Source organism: Grus americana, chromosome 1 (genome assembly GCF_028858705.1).
Source record: "Grus americana isolate bGruAme1 chromosome 1, bGruAme1.mat, whole genome shotgun sequence".
Classification (NCBI taxonomy): Eukaryota; Metazoa; Chordata; class Aves; order Gruiformes; family Gruidae; genus Grus; species Grus americana.
The window spans coordinates 5,192,619-5,220,514 of record NC_072852.1 but is presented as its reverse complement, the minus strand read 5'-3'; the positions used below and the strand labels follow the sequence as shown (position 1 = coordinate 5,220,514).

The 27,896-nt window shown below is 40.1% G+C and overlaps 1 protein-coding gene across 1 annotated transcript in view; it reads right to left on the bottom strand.

Annotated features, from left to right (window-relative positions):
* Nucleotides 1-684: 684 nt before the first annotated feature.
* The window catches only part of TAF3 (TATA-box binding protein associated factor 3), a 125,376-nt gene continuing 98,164 nt past the window's right edge, over nt 685-27,896 (bottom strand). Inside the window, exons 4-7 of the mRNA XM_054844559.1 lie at nt 23,260-23,342; nt 7,475-7,730; nt 3,579-3,685; nt 685-2,812 (exon numbers count right to left, since the gene is read on the bottom strand). Of these exons, the coding sequence (XP_054700534.1) occupies nt 2,698-2,812; nt 3,579-3,685; nt 7,475-7,730; nt 23,260-23,342 (561 nt within the window). The 3' untranslated portion in view covers nt 685-2,697. The remainder of the gene's footprint in view (nt 2,813-3,578; nt 3,686-7,474; nt 7,731-23,259; nt 23,343-27,896) is intronic.

Sequence of the window (27,896 nt, the reverse complement as noted above, 5' to 3'; positions counted from 1 at the left end):
CCCAACGAGCAAACCAACCTGCAACCCACCCCACTGTGCCTTCTTCCCATGGACGGTGGTGTCCAAAACCCAAATCATAAAAGGATTCAGAGGAACACAAATGCCCAACCATAAAAATCAAGCAGCGAATCAAGGGAGCAGTCCTAACTCTGGCAGAGTTTATGAAGAAACACAACCCGTGAAGTTACAGCAGCAAATACAAACATCTGGGGAAACAGCTGGGCTTGCTCAGCGTTGGGTGGTACGAGGGGCTGTAAGGAAGGTCCATGCCACACGGCTGCTCAGGGGGTAACTATTTTTGGAAGCCGATTATTTTTTTATACCACTGATTCCTGATACACCCCAGCATAAGTGAAAGGCTCTGCACAGCTACGGACCAGGGCTGGCTTCAAACCGATGACCCGGAGGTGAAGGGCCCCTTCTCCCGTTACTAATCCCGTCAGCCACACAAGCCTCCTGAAAATGATGCTTTGGTTTTATTGCCACGGGGGTCATTTATAAAATCATAAAACCTGGGGTAGGAAACCAACCCGGCGGCAGCAACGCACAAGCATGCATAGAAGTAGCTGAACGGCTGTCGAAACGGTAAAGTTCAGCCCTCTCATGGCCCCTTGAATAATTTAGTTGATTAAATGTGAGAAATTCTGATTAACAGAGGGGAGGAGGAAATGGATAAACAACTTACCAAAAGCTAGTTCTTTATTATTGCAACCAGAAATCACCAAAGACTGTGTATTTTGTATGTCTGCACATTACATGTGGGAAAAAAACAAGAATCAGGTTTGCAACATCCGACAATTCAAAATAAAGTAATAATAAAAAAAAATCAAACTCAAGAACTTTCTTGACTGGTAATTAGCAGGAAGGGATTATAAATGAGGTGGCATTGAACAAAGAAGGTAACAGTGCACTTTTAATAAACCAATTTCATCCATATCTCTACTGATTTGCAATTTAACAGTTCTATCAGCAAAGCCTCATTTCCCTAACTAGACTGGTACTTTTAAAAACATGACTAATTCATTCTCATTAATATCAATTTGGATGCATTTAAAAAATAACTCAATATCTGCACAACAGGTTAAAGGGCCATATTATCAAACATCAGATGTTTCTCACTGTACAGTTTAAAGTAGAAATATCCCCAAATTAACCAATGAAGTCTAAAATCGCTTCAGAAACAAAACATATATTTTTTTTTTCCAGATTTATTCTCATATTTTATTTAGCTCTGAGACCCATTGCACTACAATATCTAATACTGACTTTGTTTTTTTTTTTCCTCTGCAATTTCCCCCCTCATTCTCAATGGGGAATACGACTCGTATTCACTTTATTGGTCTTTCCAAGGGGATACACAGAGTAACACATCTGCTGCGTGACAGCGTTCTGCATCTTCTCCATATAAACACGAGCCTGATTGTTTTGGCAAACTCACTACCACTTGTTAAAAAAAAAAAAAAAGAAAAAAGAAGAAAAAGCTCCGTTCCAGCTACAGATTAACACACTGTAGCTACCATTAAAAGTGCAGAGTCCCCTGGCCTAAGCTCTCAATTCAGAAGGCATTTAAGCACATGTATAACCAAGTGTGGGAACAGGCTCCTTGAAGGCAATAGGATTACTCACTCCTTAAAAAGTTACCACATGTTTAAGTACCTGAATTGAGGCCTAATTACGGTGCTGGCCGACTCCTCGTGCGCGCACCGCTGGGGCAGATCTCGCCAATCCCTTAAAGCCATAAGGACAGGCGTACGTCGCACCAGCTTTTAATAGCTGCTAGGTTTGTATTCTCAGGCAAACGAAAATAAAAATCCTCAAGCCCTAAAAAAAAATTAAAAAAAAAAAGTACTTTATAAATATCGGGTATTTACACGTGTGAAAATCTTTTAATGGGAAGTGTTTTTACACACCAATGAAATGTACAAGCAATGAAAAGGTACATTGACAAAGACTAAAAAACAAAAACCAAAGTATAAAATATATTACAGGTCCACCGAAATAAATTCTCATGGGGGAAAAAAAATTGACACAATAGAAACCTTATTTTTTTTTAAAAAATAGAAGATATATCACAAAAGCTTGAATGTGTTTATTTTATGTTAGTACTAAAAATCAAGGAAAAAAGCTTCATATATTCTTGTCACAAAAATATTTACCAGCCACTTTTTATTTCCACATTATGATTATCTGGCTCAGCAGGAGTAGAGGCTGAACTGTATCCAGACTACAGAAATCATTCCAGAAAGGTCTCCTCAGTTTACAACTTACTGCAATTTACATTTTCTCCTCCTCCCAGCACCTTATTGCAAAGGTTCAGGAGGGATCAATAACAAATTGAGAAAGAATAGGACAGATATCTGTATTTACAACATTCATTTTTGTTGCTGCCGAGCCACAGGAGCGGGAGCGGTACCATGAACTACCGAAGTCTTCATATCGCTCTGTGCAAATTTCCCTCGGTAGGCGAAAGACAGAATCAGAATGTACCAAAATCCAACCCCCTGGGCTCGGACGGTCTGCGAAACGCAACAGCCCCTGACAGAGAGCATCTCCTCGCCCCTGATTCACTCCAGAGCCATAACCCTAACAGCCGGTGACGGAGGGTGAGACACGAGCACGCTGGACCCCCCCCGCAAGGGAGTCGGGGCCGAAGGCGCCGCGGCGCCCGCACGACTTCAGTCCGTTGCAAAGTCTTTTTCAGTGTGCCCTGTGCTTCCTCTTCTTGTGTTTTTTATCTTTCTTTTTATTGGCACACTTGGAGCAGAACCATTGTATCTCTTCTGGGGGTGCAGTCGTAATCCCAACGCAAGGCCTGTGGGGGACAGGAAAATATCGTTATCATCTCGACGGAGTAACGTTACTTTTGTTTCTCACCCAAAGAGATGAAACTTTTCAGTGGGAGACAGGATCTGGCCTTCAAATTAATGTAGCAATTATATTATCATTATCTTAATGAATATAACGATCGAACGGAAATCTAAAAAAACACTTGCTTTGAAACGAAAAAAAAGCATATCGAAAGGACGCTGATAAGAAATGTTATTTTAATAGAAAATATGAGCGCACTTTCAGGTATAATAGGCTAGATTTAAAATAATTTCAAATGCTTCTTTAACACATCTGCAGAAAACCTTATGATTTTATGTAGCTGTTTAAGAAAAAGCCTAAAAAGTGATTAATTCCCTCCAACTCTTTTATAAGAGCTGACATTTATATTACTGTTCATACAATGCTTCATAATTTGAAATGTCTATCTGTATACACTACGTTCATAATCCTGTAGTTCTGACAAAATTACTGGAATCAGCAATATTTCCCAGCAGTTTCAAAAACAACTGTTATCACCAATGCCCATTAATTAAAAAGTAACTCTCCTTCACAGCTTAAAATCTGCTTCTTCAAATTCCAGAGAAACAGAGATAAAAATGTCTTCCAGATTATTACACTGGACACAGTAAAGCCATTTAAATATTTCCAGCGTCACGAACCATTAAAAAAAAAAAAAAAAAAAAGGTTTTTAATAACGTAGCCCCAATCTGCCAGGGAACGGGAGAACAGGATGGATGAGAACAACTTACCAGTGATACCAATCATCGCAGTCATCACAACCTATCATTGGACTGCCATCATCTGGCTTGTTACAGCCAGGACAGATCCAGATCTGGTTACCCCACTCGTCTCGGATCTGGTGCAAAGGAAAGGAAAGTTAGCTGGTTTTCAGGGCTAAGCAGGCAGCAAAATCGACTTTTTTTTTTTTTAAAATAAGTTTCTTGCTTATCCGACAAAGAAATTCACTGGTCACCGTTGTTATTTATGAATTCTCTGATCGTAAGTGCTTGGCATTATGTTTTAATTGATTTTCCTATACTGTACATGATGACAAAAGCGTGCATTTTTCTGTATTGTCCTGCAAACCAGTAAAGCCAGTTATACCACCCGACCTAAGCACATGTAGCAGCCAGGGTTTAAGGACACAACTCCTTCTCTGTCTATACTATCGCGACTTTTTAAATTCTACCCAGTTAATGGCGAGAACGAGCAACGGCAGCCTCCTGCGTAAGACAACGGTCTTATATGCATGTAAAATATACAGTGCCATGTGTATATATTGCCGTATTACTTATTAGCTAAAGCCTTCAACTTCAACGAGCTGATAAGATCAGGATATAAAAAAAGTTGTTACTGAGTAACTTTCCATTCCCCTTATGACATTTATGTCACAGTACAATTTACTAAAGGGTAAATGAAACAAGAGAGGCAGATCATTTACAGTATTAGGCAGCTGCTTACTGGATTTATCATATTCGGAGCTTTATGAAATTTTTTTTAATGTTTATATCCTGCCAGACCCGTTATTTGTATTTTTAAATTTCAAGTGGTTTCTTTAACAGTTCTTTGGTAAAAACATACGTGCAAAATGTCATGAAATCCACCCAAAGTACAATAACAATACAAAGTACAAAATGTCTGGGGTATTACCCTGATTTCATCATTCCTTTATGAAGATTTGCACATTATCACTGGATCTCAAAAAACATAAACTGTTTTGTTCTCAGCTTTTGTGCATTACTGCATTTACACGTATCTAAGGCAATAACTTTTTGCTATCTGTACAGCTTACAAAAATGGTATTAAAAACTAGTACATGAAAAGCCCCAAATGCTCTTAGAAAAAACCAAAAGCCACTACCCGGTGGTCTGTACATCTTACACCACTTCCTGAAAAATCAATAGGAATGTACCAGAGCTGCAACCAACACATCACTCTTGACTGACTCCTCTTAAAGCCCTGATTTTTTTTTTGGGGGGGGATTTAAAACTAGAAAATACAAAGCTCAGGAATATTAAGCAGGGAACAATCCCCTTCCCAACGGCAACATGGAGTAGGCAACATCACACAATGAACTTGATTTTAAAGCTGATTGATCGCAATAATCATTCCTATCTACGCATCTAATCTCACATCTGCAAAGTCATTTTAAGTTGGTAGAGAAGCATCTGCTCTGCAGGTAAACTGTTTCACTCGGCGTGAGGAGGTCCATAGTCAGTTTTGTGGGGTAATCCTGCTGGGAAGGAGGAGATGCTGTGCCACGGTGCTGCAGAGAAGCAATGCTGTGGGCTGTCGGGCTGACAGCTACAGCTCTTTTACAACCTGCTTGAGCAACCTGGCTGCACCCACACCATCCTCCAGCACTTGGCAGGTACCCCACGCAGGGTGCTGCCTGTTTTGGGCACGGGCAGGGGTAGGCAGCGCTGCCTGATGTTGCCCCATTAGAAGACAGATACGCTAACTTTTCCAAACTTAGTTTTTCAGGAGGGGATGTTTGTCTGCAGAATGCCTGTCTCAGGTTTTCAGGGGCTGGAGAGGGATGGGGTGGTCTACAATCGCTGCAACCTCTGCCGGTTTGTTAAACGAGAACCTGCTGAATGAGGATGTTAAAAATATTGCGTAACTTCTCATTCCTTAATGAGCCAAGGGTCGTGGAAGGAGGGACAGTATGTGATTGCTGAATGCTATTTTAGTACAAACCGCTGAGAGTTAATGATCAGAGCACACTTACTAAGATGTTATCCTACAGGGAGATCCCACATCGTATCTTTTTTTTTTTAAACTATAAGATCATCCTCCTGTCCTCCTCTGCAGAAGGGAGTTGCACACCTCTGTCACCCTGGCTCCAATCTTATCTCTAGAAGAGCTTCCTCAGGCGACCTGGGGAAAGCCATTTCATCATTTTGTGTTCTGGATTCCCTTCATATAAGGGGTTAATAGTTATTAATCATTATTCCCTTCTTCCTCAACCTCTCTCAGCTTTTTGATTTGTAAATGTCTCACATCAGGAGTCTCTCTGCCTGCGTAGAGTTGTATCCTAATGCAGTAAAGCTCTGGTTTCAATTATAAGGTTGTAAAAGAAAGAAATAACCTGGAGTCTACGTGTCCTCTGAATTCTCCATAAGGTGCTAAGTGTGTTACCACTGGGAGTACTGAGGAAAAGCTCCTGGTTTTCCTTCTTTATATATTGAATCATAGAATCATAGACTGGTTTGGGTTGGAATGGACCTCAAAGATCATCTAGTTCCAACCCCCTTGCCGTGGGCAGGGACACCCTCCACTAGACCAGGTTGCCCAAACATCATCTCTAAGTTATTTGCTTGTAATGCTTACTGAAGAAAATTGTATGTAGTACAGTATTTTGGAAATGTTTCTCTCTTAGAGTGAATTTCCAAGCTTCTGGGCACTACTGTAATACGTCAGAGTGACACTGCATTTACGTCTGTGATACAGAAGGTGTCCAGAGGATGTGTATCCTGCACCCTAAAGATATGCACAGCCTACGTGTGGTAATCTAGTGCTGTAACCAACTCGGGAGTGAAATGTAGCAGCTGTTTAAATAGAGACCAGTAACACGATACAACAGTTTAAGTCCAGCAGGGAAGAGCACCTTTTCCATTAGAAACGGCAGGGTAGCTTTACATTAGGAATCATTATAAAAACAGGAATTTCAAAAAAGAGAAAAATCATGCATGTGTCGCAATTAAAGCACAGGAACCTCTGTAATAAAGCAAGCTTCAGGTGTTTTAAATGGTGAGATTTTTAAACTGCTACCCACTACAGATAAGCAAGGTGTCACCAACCAAGCTGGAACTTAGCCAGGACAGGGAGGATAACAGCACTGCTACCATTGTTAATGGTATCTGCTGCTCTTCAGTGACCGGAAACAGTCAGGACTTCCATTTTACACTGCATCTAAAGCAGAAATGTTCAGTAGCACAGCAATCCTAGTCCTGCCCAGAAGTATGTCCATGTTCTTTTAGAGAATGCAGTTCCTACATCTTGTCAGATGGGAGACTCTTCTGAAGGAATGAAGAAGTCTCAATGCTAGCAGAGAGAGGCCAAGTTCAGAGCCTATGTCAAACAGACTAATGAACTGTAGACTAATGAACTATCTACAGACTTTCGGAGATGCACAAACATTTGCAATTTCTATATGTTGAGGAAACCAGAAAAGAGATTAGTGGACTCTACACATTTCAAATGAGGGCTAAGTCAAATTCCTGATGTTGTACGAGGGTTTTGTACTTCACCTGACTGACAGCAAAATCTATGGCGAGTTTGACATTTGAGGTTTCAATTCAGCACTTATGAAAGCATCTATAAAAAATCTCCACCTCCAAAATTAAATGCTCTAGCTCTGTTAGCAGAAAATACCAACTGAGATATAACTGGACTTGTTAGAAGAAACTTAAACATTGAACTGGGAGCACAGAAAAAAAATCAGTCCAAGTAGTAGTGTTTTAATTAAGTTATTAACCCCTCAAGTGCATGGAAGCAAGGCTGGATAAAGAGTAGCTTAATAGAGAGCAACATCACAAGGCCAGATACCATCAGTTTGAGATGGTGAGTCACCCAGGAGCTCAACAATTCAAGAGATGAATGTCACCGGCACGGACAAAGCGTGGCAGTATGCATTACCTACCACGTAAGTACTGACGGTCTCGGTCACCACGCTCCTAACTGGAGCTTTGGAACCTCCTGCTGCCGAGACGGCTGGAGAGGGTGGTGGGATGAGGACTGGCGAGACAGTTGCCTGTGGAGGAGGAGGAGCTGGAGCTGGAGGAGGGGTGACATGAACCGGAGCTGGTACAGGTGACGGCACGGGTGGAGGTGTTTTGGGCCGGCTTACAGGAGTAGAAGGTTTGGCCTCTGGAGCTGGCACCACTTTGCTGATGACTCTGTAGGACCAAAAATGAGAATCATTAGAGTTGATGGGAAAGCAAGCAATGATCGATCACCAACTACATATCAAGAAAATACACCGCACCTAATGCACATCACCGCTGAGTTATCAAAGAGGCTGTTTCAACCCAACACAAGGACTGTTGTCATTGCTACACCCATCCACTGGACAGGATAAAGCACAGAGCCATTACAAAGCAAACGTCAGGACTGCCTGAACCGCTCTATAACTCGCTGTCATATAAATATTCTCTGTGGCTTTACTAAACCTTGTTTCGTTAAGTTTTATTACATTAGCTCATTTTGTGGGAAATATTAGAAAGGAAAGTTAATCAGCTGTGAACAGCACTGATTTTAATCTTCAAACTGAGAAACAATATCATCCTCTTAAGATCCTACATTAGGGGGTTCTCCAAATATTTGCTAGTTTGGTATTTCTTTCCCCAAATGTTTATGAAATCAGCAGTGGATCTAGTCAGGACAAATAAATGACGCACACTATATACTCAACAGTTAAAATATTGCTACTTACTCGAGTAGCTGAAGTAGACAGGATGTAGCTCTAGTAAATACACAGTATAGAATAATCTTACCCAGGAAGGGGGATACATAGAGGACCCAGCGTTTATTAATGAATGTTGATACACAGTGTTATTGATGTGCATGCAATTTAATGGACAAGACAGAAAAAGCCCTTATTATAAGGCTCTAGATTAGAAACATAAAGAGAAGGAAAAGAATGTTTTAGAAAACAAACCAAACCAAACCTCAGACAAAACACAGGATAGGTCTATTTGTTTTACCACATTTTGGTAAATCATTTAACTAACTTATTTATATTTGAATGATGACTGTGGGAGTGGAATTGATTTGTGATGGCACTGTAGGAAGAAGGCGATTTAAAGAAAGGTTAGACATTCCAGAGATGAGGATATCTTAAGAAAATGGAGACATCAGTAGGAAAATCATGATGAAAATCCAATTGCAACAACTCCTGAGAACCAGGCAAGTCCAGCTCCACCGTCAATGGGAATTTTACATTCAACTTTAGAGTTTACCGCAACTCTTTTATGACATTCAAAAGGCAGTATCGCTACGATCGGATGCATTGTCTGCATTTCAAGTTAATAATCCAAACCACCATTTGAGAAAAGCTTGGAATTACCCAGTACATAATGCCTGGCTGAGATAATAGCGTTTTTTCTCCCAAGGTAGGCCACTTGCACTACTAAATCAGAACTATGGCAAGTTATAGTAAAAACAGACCGTAAAAGGAAACAGAGCAATGGGTTTGGTATTCCTGCCTAACCTGCCAACTGTAGCATCGTATCTGCCTCCTGAGACCTGCTATGAGTGACTAGGGGAAGAAAAGCAAAACCAAGGAAGTTTAGAAACTTAGAGTGGAGCAGAATCTAAAAGGCATTAGATGATTGTCCATCAGCAACGCTGAAGGTATTCACACCACTTGATGTCCTAGTGATTGCTTCAGGTACGTAATTTGGGCGCTCAGGCTCTTTATATGTCAGTAAGGTACTGTGAGTCAAAGTACAGGACTCCTAACTTAGGTTGCCTGTGACTTGCAGAAGGAAGTAAGTCCTATTATCAGGCCATCCTACGAGCAATCTACGCATCCAATCCAGCCTTCTTCTCCTATTAGTGGGGTATACCTGAGAAGCCACTGTTGTTGCCCACCAATAAAGTTTTCTCTTTGGCACTTGAATGTCCATGATGTGTTTCTGGTTCAATGAAAACCTTAGTGTGCGGCTCCCTGGGGCTCCTGCTGGACTGGCCACCCTGACTCAGATGTTTCTTCTGTGCCTTCCTCCTTCCACTGCTCCCACAGAGAGCCCTGGCTCCCAATGCTGAATGGCCAAGACTTTGGTTGGTAGCAATACTCCCACGGTTTCCAAAGTTACCCTCATGACTTGAGAGCCACCTCTCAATAAAAAAAATCTTACTGATAGTAAAAGCAAGAAGAGGGACAGACAGCAATAGTAATTTGGATGGTTTCAAACATCATTATTCCTTCATTCCTCATCTCCCTCTTCTACGCCTTCCAAGTAAACAAAGTCCTGCTACGAGTTCTTCAGGGAGTCAACCCTCCCTGAGTCTAGACTAGGAAATGTATTAGCTAATAGGATTTTAAACACAACTCTGAACACAGTGTAAACAGTTTTAAAGAAGTATTAGCTAATATAATTTGAATAAGAGTGACCATGCCCAGCTAACATATGAAATTAAATTACATAGTTTCTTGGTCTAGATAAAGCCAGGTTCTCCTCCTGAACAGGGTCTTCGAAGCCAGTCTGTTAGTAACTGCAGATGTATAATGAACATCACATATGAAATCTTCCAAAACTACAAATATTCATTAGTGGGTGACCCACACTCATTGATTGGCTGGTTTGCTTGAAGTGTGCAATTAGGACATGTTCAGTATATAGGGCAGCTTGTTTATCTTGATTTTAGAGCTCAGTTATCAAAACAGGAGATCGGCATTTCGGAGCACGCTTAGGCCTACCACTCCCTTGAGCTAATAAAGTTCAGAGACTTTAGACTCCAGAGTGGAGAAATGATTGGCTTTGTCCTACACCATTAGAGGTGATGGAGTAATCTCAGCGAGGGTGGTTTAGCCTGTCCTCCGTCCTGAAGAAGGGGCTGCATACATGGCAATATGGAGGTGGGAAGAAATCAAAGGGAAATAGCAGTCCCACGACTAATAATTAATGTTACTTCAGACTTGGAGAGAAACCTGATATCAAAACACTATGTAAATGATGGCAAGATTTATGAGCTCTATTTTATAGACAGGAAAAGTGAGGCACGGAGCACGCTGCAAGGAGGCGGTACTCATTACAGCAAAGCTTCGATCCTCCTGGGACCAAGGTCCCTGCTAGGATTTAAACTTTACATTTGGACATCACCATACATTTATCGTTATCTTCTTTCCCAAATGTGTTTTTCATATGCTTCCAAAATCAGCACTTGTATATGAAAAGTCTGCAAATACAATACTAAATAAGACAAAATTTCACCTCCTTCCCCACTCCAATTCAAAAACTCTAAAACTGAGGCTGGATTAATATTTTTTGCAGTAATCAAATACAAATGAACATCAACCACAATCAACACACTCAGAGGCCTGAGACAAGAATTACACTTCTCTGCAGGCTGCTTGCCTGACAACGTATCACAAACACGTTCTACACTGAAAGATAAAAAGTCAATTAAAGTTGTTTTTGAATCAAAATAATTCCTCCAGAATGAAGGGGTGTGAGAAAACCCTTGGAATAGACATGGTAATAAGAGCCTCCATAAATCATAACTAAAGGCTACCACTCCCTTAAAAAAACCCCCCAAAATTAATGTAAACATTGTGTATCTGGTTGTGTCCAACCTAAATTCACTTTGGATTTATTTTTAAATGCTAGCAGGAACTGTATTTCTTACAGAACCTTGGTGTATTTATAATTGAATGCATGTACAGATACACGTCTTCATAATGGCAGAGTGAATGAAAACCCATTTTCATCCTTACTCCAGGGCAATCACCCCGTTCGCAGCTACAGATCCAAACCCAGACAGGATGAAAACCAAGTGTCGGCTTGCGGGCAAAGAGCAAATTCTACCAAGATTTTAAGTGTCGCGACAGGTCAGTTGGTTTATAATCGGCTCTAACTGGCATGAGCTGTAACATGCTACATCTGGAGCAAAATGAGGCTCCAAGGTGTGAAATGGTTTCCTATCTTTGGAAGTAATTTATTTGATTTCATTCTGATCCTTACGGCTGAAAGCCCCATTGACTGCTTCATATAAACACAGGGAAAAGACATGTGCACCGAAAGGAAATGGCTTTTCAAAAATAGGATATGAGCCACAGGGCTGAATGATTGCTACGGGTGATGAGCTCCAAAAAATGCTGTATCAGTACTTCAAAAGGTCTAGCGAAAAATCACAGCAATCTTTCTCAGAGGTAGAGCTCCAAAGAAGCTGTTTCTCTGCCCAAAGGAAAAACAACATTTGAAAAGTCCTAATTCTGTTCTGAACCCATGACCCATTTTTAAGCAAGGAACAGGAGCTAAACGGGTCTTTGTACATAGGTAAATGACACCATCACCTGCACTGACAGAATTAAAACTAGTACAACTCACATGGATTATTACGAGTGATACTATTATCTATTAGTATTGACATTCCCTTATTGATATAAATTCATCGACACTAGAAAGTTAAGTAGTGTAACTATTTTATTACTAAAAAAATAGCACACCTGGAACTGAGATTGTTGCACCAGAAAAAACCCCCAAAATACTCTAAGACCTATGGGTAAAAGTGTCAAAAACACCCAGGGGAATTAGGAAGATTTCCATATGGTTTAGATTCTTCACAGATTAGACGTAATTTTGAAAATTTTATTCCAACCCTGGAGGAGCATCAGTGTAATTTAAGCTCTGTAATGTAGGCTAATTCCCATATTACTTCTAGAAAGGGAAACTTAGTTGTTATCTCTTATGCCCCGCTGAATATTTTATTCTGTGCAAACAAGTCATATTGGCAAATCCAAGCTCCACAAATACATGCTATGACCAACTCATGCATTTGCAGAGTGCCAAAACGTATCAAACCTCCAGCAGAGCCCCTGGCAATTTTGCAAGTGAAAAGACTTCAGTACTTAAACTTGAAATTAAAAATATATAAATATTTTCATGTGATAAATTGCCTGCAATGTGATATTCTCCTCTATCAAGGAAAATGAACTTTGAACACTTATTCCAAAATACCATCCATTTTTGTGGACGCTGCCTGGTCTCATACAAATGGCACAACTTCCACATAAGCGTGTTAACCTTTAATGGTGCACATGGAGCTCAACAGCTCATTCTCCATTTCATCAGCATGGCAAAACCCCGCAAACATCCCTTCCTGGGCAAATGAGTCTAGCGATTTCACAGGCATCATGTCACCTAATCCCACCCACAAGTTTATTGAGCTTCATCTTAAAACCTGTTAATCTTTTTGTCCCCACCATTACCCTGTTCCAGGATCTCACTGCTCTGGTGGCACAGCAACCTCTTCTAATTTCCAGCCTACATTCATAGCCAATTAAGTCCCATTTGTTTTTGTGCCAACATTGTTCTTTAGCTTAAATTGCTTTCTCCCTCCAAAATGTTTACTTGCCTGAGATATTTGTAGCCAGCAATCATATCCCCTCTTCACACACTAGACTAAACACACAAAGTTGTTCTCCTCTCCTATCATAACACAGACTCCCCTATGCTCCCCTAACAGTGCTCCAAGCCCTCCTCTGCACCTGCTCTTCCCAATTCATCCTTCCTGAATGCAAGTAGCCTTCAAGAATTGAATATAACATTTCAGATGAAGTATCAACAGGTTCTCATATGATGGCCCGGACACTTCCACTATCTCTGCTAAAATTACCTCTTGCAATGCATCCTACAGTCACACTTGTATCATGGTGGCAACTCTGTCATTCTGTGATCAACTAATGATATCTCACCCACTTAATGCACCTACTGTAGCAATATACCTGCTGATCAGCTCTTTACTTCTGGCTGAAGTTTCTATTGGTACACTTCAAATGCAAAGCCTTAACTGCAGTTTTTCATTTACTGAATTAAGTACCATTTTCCTCGTCTATTCTAGGGGATCCATGTCTTTCCAGTCAATCATCAAATCCTCATTTGTACTGACATCATCCTTCAATCTTACCGCCAATAAAAAGCATCACTATTCTACCTCCTTCTATGACAAAATTTTAAATGAAATTATTAAATCAAACCAGTCCTGAAATACATCCTTGAGCACGTTCACTAGTAACCTCCTCTCTGGTTAGATAAGCTCTCTTACAACTCTCAGTTGCTATCTCCCTTTGAGCTAGTTCCTCACTGCTGAGCAGTTCCTTTGCTAATCCCATCTTTGCCAGCTTCACTATGAATGTCCGGTGTGATAGTTTTAAATGTTTTCTTGAAATCCAGCTCAAATTTGCCATCTTTTATTCATCCACAAGAGAGCGTTCTTTCTCCCAGTGGTAGGATAGATGTCAACTGTATTCCAGATAAGCATGTACGAGTATCTCACCTCTTCTCCACTGCAGCTGAGACCTTCCCTTGGAGGGGAAGCGATTTGATCCTGCACCCAGTGACTGCTTCCCCCATCCAGAAGAAATCACTCTGCAGTGGGAGGTGGAGGCAGCTGCTCTCAGCATTGGTGGTGGAAACAAATACTCAAGGTGCATGGCAAAAAACCAGCCATTGCCAGCCACATCTCTCATTAGCCAATGGGACTAGGCTAACCTAGAAAATCAGTTCCTTTATCAAAGATTGATATCAAGCCTGTTGATATGGCTCACTTCCGTTTTGTGTTTTATTCCATTACTTCCAAGCCTTTAATCAGCTCTTCCTCCAAAATTTGTTTTATAATTATGTGCACTGCTGTCACCGGGTGTCTAGATCACTTTCCCTTTCTTCCCTTCTTCAGCATTCCTATTTATTCTATTATTTATTAAAACAGATTTAACAAACATTGCATTTTAAAATAAAAAGAAATGTATTAAAAAATTATTTGTCACTGAGTCTGCAAATTCACAAAGCAGTTCTTCTAGAACTTGGGAGAAAGATTATCCAGTTCCTTGACTTCAGTGCATAAAGGTGCCCATATTTTGTTTCCCAGTTCACTATGGTAATTTCCACTGCTGTTAATCTACTGCTGTTATCCATCTCATCCTAGTTCTCAGTAAGGGACAGAATGAACATAGGATCAGAAGGAAAGTATTCTTTTCTTCTTCTGTTCTTGGCTCATACCTATATTATCCTTCATCTTCTCCCACTCTTCATTTCTGTGGTCCTCCTTCTTCCCTTCTTTTCCCATTTGCTCAATAACCTTCACAACATTTAATTTAGCTTGACTTCTCCACAGTCTTTTGCCTTGAAGACACAACTTCTTTGCTAACAGTCCATTTCTCCTAGACGTGCAATGCTTATTTCCAGCATCCTTTTGGAAGAAGTTATTCATGCAATTCACTCTCTCGTCATTTTGGTACAAGTGCCCCCTTCCCACAGGCAGAAAACGACACTTTTGAATCCATTAGGTCTTCAGTCCAGCTGACGTTTCTAGGTAACTCCTTTGGTTTATGGACATTTGCACTCTTGAAATTGAATTACAGGTTTTCTACTGTTTATTTTTCCATTACTTTAAGTGAAACAGAGTTCTGCCCTTGGCCTCCGCCCTCCGTATCTGTTACACCAGGGTATTTCTCCCAACAACCACAAACACCTTTCTACTGATGACTCCTAAATCTCCCTCCCATTCTTTCTCACCATTCTGACTTACATCTCCGGATGGTTCATCGCCAGTCTGACAAAACAAAACTAAGCTGGTAGCGTGGCGTCTTGGTATCTTTCATCTGCTTTTCTCTCTTATCATCAATAACAAGCTGCTCAGAGCTTCGATGTGAAAACCACCTGGCATTATCCCCTTCTGCTGAGCTTTCAACAGCAAAACCAGAAGCTGGTAAAACATGTTTATGCCAATGAGCTCTTTGCAAACTTTCTCTTACGTGTTTCTTGCAAACTGCCCTTTATTGTCATTTGTTTTGGGAAATTCTATGGGATGCATGATCTAGAAGCTTGCCCATAAACCAGTCCTACATCTACCCTCTTTAATGGGAACTAGTGGAGAATGTGGATTTTATTAACTACCAGAAAATTAGGCAAGTAGGGGTTTAGAAACCTCTAAAACTGTAATTTCCAGCTAGTTACTGAGACATGTTTTTGTAAGAACCAAGCAAACTGGCCGGTCCTGAACTTGGAGGCTCTGTACAGCTACAGATCAATTGCTCACAGGACAACTTTACTAAATTCAGGTAGGACCATCTTTTTTCCTTTGTTTCTATGCATGGCTACTCCTCCATGGCCCTCTTGTCCCCATCCAGTTCCCAGAACTATACTGTAACTCCTTGGGTGTATATAGTTTACTCACTTTTGCTTAAAAACTTCAATAAAAGCGTGAATAAAGAAGAAGCACCTATGTCAAAGACAAGAACAAATCAGTACCTTTCTCTTGCAGTCATCTTCTATGGAGGAAAAGTCTATTTTTTAAACAAATACCCGTCTGCCTTTCTAATCTTTCACACATATTTTCTGTTGTGCTTCACAAGGGCAGCTGCTCATGCCCATTTACACAAGCAATTCGCTTATGTGTCTAAACCTGTCTGAAGGGTTTTTTTTTTTTAATTGTGGCATACAGTATACAATTTTTTTACTCTTGAGCAATAAGCAGCAAAATCAAAGAATCTCACAGTAAATTGTTTTGTTTTCTAATGACTCAAGCCTTTTTATGGATTCACTTTTGGAGTCATCACTCAATGTGGCCAACAGCAAAATGAAAATAATTTGCCACAGCCTACCACCTACCATAAACAGGATGAATAATTAGTTGGGGTTGCTTCAGTAATTAAAAAAAAAAAAAGGGAAGAAAAAAGCTAAGGGCTACATCTGAAGTTGGAAATAACTCACACTCAAGGAAGAAAAAAACTCTTCTAAATCACCTTTAGAAATATAAACAAAAATGATAAGTTACTTGTTTTGGTAAAAAAGATATGGTATTCTTCAGATTTTTTTTTTCTTCCATGTAAGAGCTGCAATCCTGCAGCAAGGGAGAGGCTGGGGAACCTCCACTGAAGTAAAAGAGACTTCGGATGGATACAAGACCACACATGGGGATTTTACTGCAGGATTGGGGCCAATATGTTACAGTCAAAAAGAACAATTGGGAAAGTGATATGAATCATACCCGCGACAATATCTTCATTAAAATACATTCAGAATTTAAAAAGGCATTGAAAATCAGTCCTCCAGCTCTTAAAATTTAAGAGACTACAGAACAGAAAAATGCGGGTATGTATATACACACACAAACACGCACGCACAAAGATTTATGAAAGCTGTAAAGATCACTGGAATTCCTTACGCACACCTCTACAGCCCTGGAGAGGAGCAAGATCATTTTTCATTACTCTGCCTCCTCACTTAGGTGGTCTATTGATCATATCAAAAATGATTTCACCATTACACGCTCTTTTCCATCCTACAGCAAAAGTCGGATTGACACCCAGAGCGTTAATTCTGTTAACAGACAGTTAACACCGTCTTTCTCTGCTAAGTGCTACACTGTAAAATAATTGGGATATCCATTAGTCCTGCAATAAACACAGACTTTCGCTGCCCGGACTCTATTGTTTAATTTTCCCAAACAGTGGTTTACCCTTCTACATTTTTCTCCCTGAAGTATCACTTTTTCCCTCCTATTTAATTGCACAATAAGTTCTCCTCCAGAGCTTTCTGTTGAATAAGCAACGTCTCGCAGGGTAACCAACACCACCCACAGCTGTGTCCCACAATAGCCCCATGCTGCTTGCATTACGTCTTTCGGAGGATTTGGTCACGGTGCCTTAACTGCTCCAAACACTGCTCTTATTCATAAAAACGTGTGGAAGGAGGGGCTTCCAGCAGGATTCCTTTACCTGTTTCCCCACCACAAAACAGTGAAATAAATGGAATGGGTCATGAGCTACTTGGCCGGTAATGCAAACCTATGGCTTGACAAGTCAATAAAAAGCCAATCCTTTCCTCCCCAGCCACACGTAGGGAGCCAAGGCTAGAGGCAAACAATTTGGATATGCCTACACAGGGAGGTTAATGAACCCCATTATTCAGCTATTGTGGGCAAACACTACGAAGGCAGTAATCTAAATTATCAAAGTCTGAGTAGCTCTCCTCTAAGTAGCACCCAAAGTTCAACAGTTTCTTCACACGATCTGATGTATCCATATGAGAACAACTCTATTAAATACGAAAGATCCTGAATATCCACCAAAGATGATACCGTAAAAATAAGATGCATTCTTGGAAACTACATAGGGCAGAATTCTAGTTTAATTGACACTAATAGCAAAGTCCTGTCTTAGATATCTAGCTTTTTTCACAACTCCCAGGGAGTTTGAGCAGTTTTCAAAAAATACATATTCATGTTACAGCAGCAACTACAGATCCCCAGTGAGCTTAGAGGAACACCAACACAGTCCTTGCCTAATTTCTTGTCTTCAACCAGGTCAATAAAAAGTGTATCGATGGATTTGCTAATAACTTCTTCTCTCCTCCCTTGGTGCCATTACCTTTTTCAAGTCTGATGGTGTATGTGTGTGTGTGGTTTTCCCAAGAAAATTCAATCTCTGGAGAATTTGCAGCTCAAATCTTATGTAAATTAAACTTGTTGCAGATAGAAGACCCATTATTTAGGCATCCGTTTTTTTGGAGAACATTACCCTATAATAAACTTGGTGGCACTCTGCATGCTGCAGGTTAGGTAATAAAGTTTTACAGAATTTCAAACAGTATGAATAAAAAACTGTTTTACTGCAATTCTGTTGCCCAACTGTGGTTGCACTTAAAATAACGAATTCTTTAGCAAGTAGCAGTGATGACCCAAACCATGTAAATTTATGAAAAATAAACTCCTCCAACAGTCCAGCTGTGTTTCAGGTAGGGTTGTAACTTCAATGAGGAGATTTTCTCAAGCTACATCTCCTTTCAGGCTTCCATTTTTTCATACACATGCTATTTTGCCAACTTACAAAAACACATGCTATGAGCACCTTATTGTGGTAGGAGTTCTTAGATGGACGATCACAGAAACTTGGTGTAATAAAAAGGAAAGCAACAAGACAGGTTCCCCTATCTTCTTAGTCCCAAAAGTATGCTTCTGGGTCACCAATATTACACAGAGCGGTCACATCTACTGGTCACAAAATAATTTGGTATATATATATATGCGCCACTTGGCTTTGAGATTCCCTACAAAGGATGTCAGCTAGCTAAGCTGGTGGCTTTTGTCATGGGGATATCATCCAGTCGAGTGAGCCTCCAAATGAACCTAAGTTAGTCCTTGGACTGATAATATCCTACCAAGCGATAAAAAGCTTTAGTGGAGTCAATTAAATATCTGGATAACAAAACTTCTTCTATCCCTTAATCCTTTTAGGATTTTATTTTACAATCCACGGGTTATTTAATATACATTTTTTATAGACACATGCACATCTGAGCATATGTGCAATTTTTTGGGGAGAAAGTCACATATCTACTCATTTTAAAAATATGTAAGACAAGGGGTAACTTCATTAGAGTGGCAGGTCACGTTTACAAGTTAAACACTGTTAAAATACACATCTTCCCCCTTCTCATGTCTGGTTTCCAGGTTCCCTGCTGATGGCAGAGCTATGATACAATGCGGTATGAGTCTGGAGCAAAAGCCCAACATTTGAAGGTAAATTTGGAGACCTGATTTCACAAAAAAATATCTCTCCTGCTTCTAAGTCACAGGAGCACTGAAACAGCAACCAGTGAGTGGTACTCTGCTTTGTGGTCTGGCATTAGAGTCAGAAGCCATGTGTTTTTTCTTAAAAACTGTATTTAAATGTAGAATAAATTTATCTGAAGTATCAAAAATTACAGCACATACTTTTGCTGAAGTTTATGTGAACTGTGGTAGTAGCTGGAATGTCAACACCTCATCAGCAGATATGCTTTCAAAAAGCTCATGTGTATGAAAAATGATTGTGCTTAGGAAAAAATAATTAGACAAAAAGAAATCATGATGCAATTGAATAAAAGTATTAAATTCCACTCATCATTTGCAGTTGATTTAAAATTTAAAAGTCTATGCTAGCTGTGGTTTTTTGTTTTGTTTTGTTTTTAAAAAAAGATAGCATCTCTAGTTCCTTCCTATACTAACTCAGTTAGCAATCTACCTTGATAACACTGGAGTAGAAAAAAAAAAAACAGCAAAAAACCCTTCCAACATATCATTCAAATCATATCTAAAAAGGTGGTCATAAATATTTTAGAACCCAAGCAAACTAATAAGAGCTAGGCCCATTAAGGATAAGATCTTTTACAACAAATTAAATAAAACAATTTATTGAAGCCTGGACTTGAGATAAACTAGATTTACTAGCTGACCTTTTATTCATTTAAAGAACAAAATTAGCTCTAATTGCATTAGAATGGAATCCAGTAAATTTCTTCTAATGTGGCATCCATGCAAGTATTGCTGTAATTGTTTACAACTAAGATGGAAACGCTTTGATTATAATCTACTTTCTTCTTGGTTTACTGTGCAGTTAAAACACTTGCAAAAAAACCTAAAGTAGGACAGTTTTTCCAATATTGGTTTCTTCATCCTTCAGCAACAGTACATTTTCATGTCTATTAACCTAACGTTATTAATAGCCGTCTCCTTTGAACTGATGTGTTGTAAGAATATCTGCACACCGGACAAGCTCGAATGCAGGTATCACTCTGAATCTCGGAGCAATATGTACTCCTATTCACAGAAACAAGAAAGAAGGAGACTTCTCTGCCATTGCCATCACTGCTTTGTACGTTGGTCCGAGCAGAGGAGCCAAGAAGTGAAATGACAGAGAATAAACTGTTCGCTACACTGCAAAGGCATTTTCCTCACCACTGCTGCATTATTCGAGTAAACTTGTGTTGCTGTTGTTGCGCTGTGTTTATGGTGTGATGTGAATCTCCATTTCAAGCATCACTAATCTGACACTTTTTCTTCAGGCACCTGTAAGACTTCATGGCTTTACAAGATCTGTAAGTACTTCCATTAAAGACAGTTTTATATGAAGTTCCCCCAAACAAACCAATCTCCAGTTGTATGGGTACTTAAGTACTTCCAAAAGCCTCTGAACAGCTCTTCTCTCTAACAGAGGAAATTGAAATAACTCATTACTCCATCTAGTTTTTACTCATCAAACTCTATGAATCCCCAAAAACCTTTCCATGGTGATTCATGGTATTCTCATACAATCCCGTGCTAAGTAAACTCCATAGATATGCTAATTGAAACACAACATTTCTAGATGTTCACCACCAGATATTCACAACTTCATTACCAACACAGATGAAACATAACTTTCCCTTACCATAACATGTCACAAAAGCTTTTGTTTCTGTTTGTTACGAGCTACTTAAAAGGTTGATGATCCTACTACAGTCTTTCCAACTAATAACTTTAAATAGAGGTCACATAGACTTCTGGTATTACTTCAGAGGTCCAAGCCACACACAGAGCTATGTAATGCTTTGCCTCGGAGCGACACCAGTCCTTTTCATAATGATCACAACACGTGAAAATTAAAATATGCTCTGAGTTCAGGCTGAATATTAATTGTTGAGGATGAAAGCGAAAGTAGTATTTAGAGCAGGACAGCTCCACCGCAAGCCCTGCCACATTAGACGCTGGAATGATATGCAACACAACACGGTCCCCAGAGCCACGTGGCACAAACTGTATTTACTCGTGTAATGGCAAATTTCTTCCTGGATTTTGCCTTGGAAATCTATGACAAATCCTAAAAGCTACTACAAAGCTCCATAAGTTCTTGTTTGCCATCAGTCAGAAGGTGCGACTGGGTGATACAGCCATTACAATGGGATAATTTTAGGGTGCCAGTATGGTGGGCAGTGAGGAGATATTTAAGGTAGAAAAGGGAAACTAGTAAGCAAATAGAGATGGAATACTAATGACTCAAACCTCATTTGGTTATGCAGCCTAAAGCTATCTTAAGGATGAGTTTCACGTGGAGAAGATGAAGTTCCCCTCCAAGGCCCAGTACAGATGCTGCAGAAAGCTGCAGCACAACCATTTTTCAGCATTTGCTACCAGCCGCCTCCAGGACTCCCCTGCCCCTGAAGATCTCAGCCTTGGTGTTTAATTCTCCCCTAATTTGTCTAGAAGCTTTGAGCTAAGTCAGCTTTGTGTATGTCCCATCCTGGAGTCGGGGTTTAAACTCTGGGCTCTGCCATGCTAAGGATCACAAGACCTGAGGTTCTTAGATGGTGGTCACGGTGCCACTGGAGAGGCACAAAAGAAACTGGGATAGAAGTGAGTTTCCCAAAAGACCATAAAACAAGATGTCAGTAACTCTGACCCACTACAGACTGGCAGGGCTGACGATGAGGTACCCATATGATTTGTAGCAAGCAGATCTTCTGCTTTTTGTGAAGACCCCTTCACAAAATGGCTGTGGGTATGAGAAAAACTGGGGTGAGATAAGATGGGAAGCAAAGTCAACTCTTTGGTGCTAAAATATGGCTTCAGAACTCTAATTTAGAAGTACTTAGTAGAATTTTGAAAATATGACTTAAGTTTCCCTGTATAAACACTTGTACTGTCCTTGAAAAAAGGAGTTTAAAAGTATCCGTAGCTCCTTAAAGAGGAAAATAGATTTGTGAGCTTTGAAGGGACATCCTGTCCACCTGTGCACATTCAAATCTGCACAGCAGGACAGACAACCATTCTGGGAAAGCAGGAGCTTTTGTACAGCAATCTGAGTGTTTAGATCACGCTCAAATATTGTGCAAGGAAGAACACAGAAACTGTTGAAGAGCAGGAAAAAGCCCTGATATTTAGGGTGGGGGTGTCCCATAGAAACCAAGAAATGACTGAAGTTCTGTAGCAACTTCAAACCAGTACAGTCACAGTCACAGTTACCTACTGGAGAGGAGGAGGACCGCACAGAAAAAGAGAATAATCATCAAAGATGCCATTTAACTTATAAAGCAGAAAAATTACTGATTAGGAGATTTAGTTCAGAATGGCTATAAAAGAGAAACAACTACGTTAGCAATATAATAATGTGATGAACGGAAAGGAAAGATCTGTTTGGCGCTCATGTTTACCATCAGACGCGAAAGCGTGCTCTGCGCCATTAAAACCAACGTGAAAAACCTGATTAAAAGAAACTCTTCACACACAACACAGGACCAGGCTAAAAAGCCCAGCGGCACATGGTTTCCCCAGCCTCTCCAGCCACCTGTTTATGCTGTATGATGTCAGGATAGGAACCATCCTATTTACACTCGTACAGTACTAAGTAACTATTATTTGTACAACAGCACCCAATAATTAGGGAGTTAATGAACCGACATTTGCAATGTGTTAGGTACACTCATGAATAATCATCAACACTTATAATAAAACAGATGCATATAAAGGAATTTCAACTGTTATGTTTTAAAGCATAAAACAACTGTTAGCTGAAGAGCGTTATGAAACTTAGCTGTAGGTCACACTAGGGATAACCGCCCATTATGGAAGCCTCATTAAATGTCCCTCGAGGCGGCATACGAGTCTAGATGGAGTCTTGTAATCCATGCCCTAGAAAGGCATGGACTGGGAAACATTGTAGGATGGATGGAAGATGATGGGTCCCACTTGGAGAGTAGAAGAAAAAGGGTAAAATGTCCAAAAAGTTTCTACTGGGAAGCGTTCTGCTTGATTTTTCATTAGAATGGTCAAAAGATGTCATAGCTGTATGAATGTCATTTGCCACTAATTTTTAAGCATTTCCCACTGAAAATAAGAGCTACCACGAGTGACAGAGCATGAACTGTGGTAAGCGTACACTTTGCAGATGAATTTATTTGTACTCACATCTTGTCTTGGCCTGCACCGACTCTTAATGTCAGCCGAGGAATAACCGGTGATGGAGCTGGAACAACTGGTTCCACCTTTATCTGTACAAGGGAACACAATCATCAATCAAAGACTGCAAGCAGACTCCCAAAATATATTAATTACATGAAGTTAACCAAACAGAGTATATCGGTTTAATGAGACAGACCTATGATAGACTGATCACCGCTCTCTCATGCTTTGTGCTGTGGCATGGATGGTTGGAGTTTGTCAGGAGGTCCCAGCCAATCCCAAATATGAATTCTAGACTAAAAGGTCAACTTGAAATTTCATTGCATTTGTTAACATGTCTTCCCAATTTAGTATTTTTCTAAAGACACCCCCCCCAGTATGTTTCTAAACAATGACATAAAATGCTTTGACCTTAGTACTCAAACTTGATAGGTACCCACCAGTGTTTGCACTTTTCCTGAGATTTAAATTCAGTTGTTTCCCAGGATCATCACATAAATGTACTGTGACCCTCTTGAATCAAAATTAGACACAGAGGAAGCAAATAAACCCCAAGCACCAACAGCGAATACTTTATGAAAGTGCTTATCCACGTTCATATAACTGAACCGCTGCTTTTTAATGCAATTAAGCTGATGTTTCTCATGGCTACTTTTCAAATGGCCTGGTTTCCAACCTCAGTATCTGGTGCAGTTTAGATGACTTGATTATGTCCTTAAATTCTTTGAGCCAGTATCTGCCAAAATTTTGAGCATGTGTCATCATATCAAATAAAATAACCACTTAGCTGTACCTGGTCTAGGAATTTCAAGAAAAAAACAGTATGCGTACACTAAATGGAAACCCGAGCTACTCTCAGTGGGAGAAATCAGTTTTAAAAAGCTTTCATAAAGAAAAGGAGGGCAAACAATCAATTCAAAGCACAGAAAGCAGTGCAGGAGACAGCAGGCCAGAGTGGGAGGACTCAATTAGGACTTACATTGAGGAATGGTAATGACAAAGCCCCGTGCCACGCAGCTTGCCCAAGGAATCGGAGCTGCTCATTAGAAGATGTCTACTCCAGAGAGAGAAAGGCTGCAGCCTGAGTAGTATTGCTGTTTGGACACAGTTAACCATGCTTTTCACTAACGCTCTCCATGGATATGTATTAGCTTACTTCACAGGTCTCTCTCTACTCTTTTGTTTATATAGCACAGGTTTTTTGTTATGTCATTCCCCTTGGGTGTTGCAAGAGCTTTTTACCTCTGGAGCTCCTAATGCCTGGAACAATTTCACTTCCACTTTCCATAGGTAAGTCTCTTAACTGCTTTCCCGGCACCTTAACCTGCAGCATCATCCACTGGCTAGAGACATGGAATTGAACCCTCAGTACAGGAGGCTCAGCCACATGCCTTAGATTATCCTACCTCTTTTCCTGCAGGTTTTTCCTCTTTCTGTAGTACCTATTTCAACTACATAACTTCCCAGGACAAGTACTGCTACTTAGCTTCCAGCACACAGCACGGAAGGATACTCATGTCATCCATCCTTTGTATTAAGGTGTTTTGTATTATTATTTATATACTATCAAGATGTTCTAAACAATGGTGGGCTCATGTGGCAGAAGAAAAGCACACGAAACACTTCTTTATGCTCAGATACCAACATCACAGCCTGCTGTGAGAGGACAACTGGGCTCCATGACAATCCTAAATCTTATCCTTTGATACGAAAGGAGAGGAAGTATTTTCCAGCAACAGGGGTTTGTGTGTAGGGTTTGCACGACTGGAGCAGAGGGAAAATTAAGGAGCATTCACAGTTATATCCTGGATATCCCGGTCTTCCTCTACATCGATGATAGGACTTTGATTCACGAGTGAGGGCAGTTTACTTTGGGGCTGCTCTGGCAAGCCCTGCCCCGATGCCAGGATGGATCCAAGCCTCCTGAAGCAGTTCCTCAACTACTTTAGTTTACAGCTCAGCGTATTAAGGTTAGCTGAAACTGGGTCAGCAGCTGCTTCATGAGCTGCTCAGTCACTCCTACAGCACGCCCAGTAATCTCCATCGTAAAAGTGGGGTGTAACTGCTTCAAATGTTTGCTTTTAATTTGGTAGTGCGTGCAAGGCAGCGCCCCAGCTCACTGTCTCATTTTCTGGCTCCAAGGGCAGCATCCCGACACTTACTGCAGAGCACGGGGCTGAAGGCAAGCCCTACGCAAAAGCTCCTCTTCCTGAGTCGCACCACCGAACACTTCCAGCAGACAGCCTTCAGCTTCTGCTTTCTGCCATTTAGGCAGAGTACTGGTTGGTGTTCTGTGTATTCCAGCAGTTCGGGGGAAAATTACAGGGAAAATTGGATAAAAAGCTTTGATTCCCCAACAGGATGGGATGCACACTTAGGTAATAACTATAAAAATACTCGAAAATGGAAACATTACTGCTGAGTCACTCTTTAAGTACAGCAATATTAGAAATAGAAATCTGACATTTTCTACTGGCCATCAAGAGCTGAAGCTGCAGTTAGCCCACGAACTCATCTCTTGGGTTGGGCTTACGCCACGGAAGGTTAAGCATCCGAGCAGTAACTTGATCATTTGCTCTTGGAGCATAAACGGCTGGCTAAATAAGTCATTGTGTGATCTAAAAGCTAAATTAAGGAAACATGTACTTTTAGGGGTTAAAACGAAAGAGCAGCATTCTGGAGTAATACTGGGAATTGGGGCCAGCAGAAGAGCATTTACAGTGGATTACTAAGCTTCCCAAATCACCAAAGAGGTAAAGTCCAGCAATATAAGACTCCTTTGTAGCTAACTAAAAATACATTGTCAGTGGATTTGTCCAGTTTTATGTATAAGCAATACTTCTTTCACCTGAACTAATACTAGTAGTCATATAAGCCCCTTATTGCCATGTGCTGCATTTTTTTTGCTAATCTTCAAGGATTTAGCTTCTTTGCCACATACCTCAGGGCACCAACTGATAAAGCTCTAACTCTCCATTTTTCCAGGACACCAGCAGTGCGGCCTTGCAAAAAATGAAAATCGCTCAAGAGATTTAAAGGGGAAATTTATTTTTAAAATCCTGACTTGCAGCAAAGAGGTGGATTTAAAAAAAGCTTATCTATCAAGAATCAGTTTAAATTTTAATTCTATCTGGGGACTCTTTCATGCATTCTAGCTTTAAAGTTTATCTTTTGACAGGGACTTTTTGCCAAGGTAATGGGCAGCTTTGTCAATTTAATTTGTCCAAGTTTTTATTACTGTTGATCTCCTTTTCCTAATATATACATATGTTCAGTCTATACCGAAGCTTTACCAGTTTGTATTTGTTTGTGTATCTGTTATATTGCTCCAAAGCAAACTTGATGTAGAGATTTGCAGAAGAAATGCAAAATCGAATGTATGAAGAGCAAGCAACTCATTGTCTCGATTTTACACACGCACGTATTTAACTTAAAAAGAAAGCTCTGCAGAAATTCTCAATGAAATAACGACAAAATGGGGAATCCGTGAAAGTGTTGCTGCAGTCTAAAACCAGGCATTAAATTAACATGGACAACTGGACCACCACCCTGTCGAGCACTGACTCATCCGCAGCAGACAAATTTCAGTTCTCCAGATCACCTGGATTCTGCATGGAAAAAACATTTGTCAACTTAAAAAATATGTCAAGTTTTGAAATCAGCAGTTTGTTTCAAGTCCAGCTAGTAGAACAAAGGGTACAGTGGCAAAAAAGGAAAGAGAGGAATGTCTCAAATCTGAGCTTGTACGAACTGAGTATTACACTCAAAGCAGGATGTAAGGAGCATCTTGGTAAAACCAGAACTTATGTAGTGCTTCCTAATGCTAAGGATAGAGATTTAGGAAATCCTGTATCCAAGGTTATCACATATGAAGACAATCTCTTTCTTTTCTTCTTTTTTTCTTCTTCCTTTTTTTTTTAATATTAACAATTTAATGCGTATTATAAGGTGAAGTGACAAAAAATTAGAGCAAACCCTGAATTAGGGGAACCGTTTCTAATGGGATTTCAAATCTGATAACATGCAAATATGCTGGTTTCATTTCTTAAATATTAAATATATTCTCAAGATTAGGTGATATTGGAAAGAAGAAATTATCTTTGGCTGATATAAATCAGTAAGAGTTACAGGAGTGGAAGGAGCTCAACCCACTTGAAAACCAGCTCTCCCTTTCTCTCTCTCAAGCATACAACTCAAAATGAAAGGTGACATTTGAACATTTAGATCATAATTTGAAAACAATTTTCTTACTTCAAACAAATTGGAGCAACAAGGGGATGGTCTTGCTAAGAGAGGATTCAGTAGCTTTTCTGAACATCTGAGATAACTGTTGAACTTGTTTATTTGAAGGCAGTCTGCCCCTCATTTCTGTCTACCTGGTAATTTACAGGCTTCTACAAGCTTTGAAACAGTAGACTTGTAGAAATGAAATTTAAAGTTTATATGAAAGGTATATGGTCACCAGCCCTACTAGTGGAAATCTACAGAACAAAATTTGTGCTTTGCAACACTACATACATTTGTTGTGTGTGTGCTGCAGTTCAGTATGAGCCCCAGCTTTTCAAAATGAAAAGTGAGTTGAGGAAAACCAGAAGGACATTCTCACATTTCAAATTTACAGAATTGAACTTCCATTGTTTTGT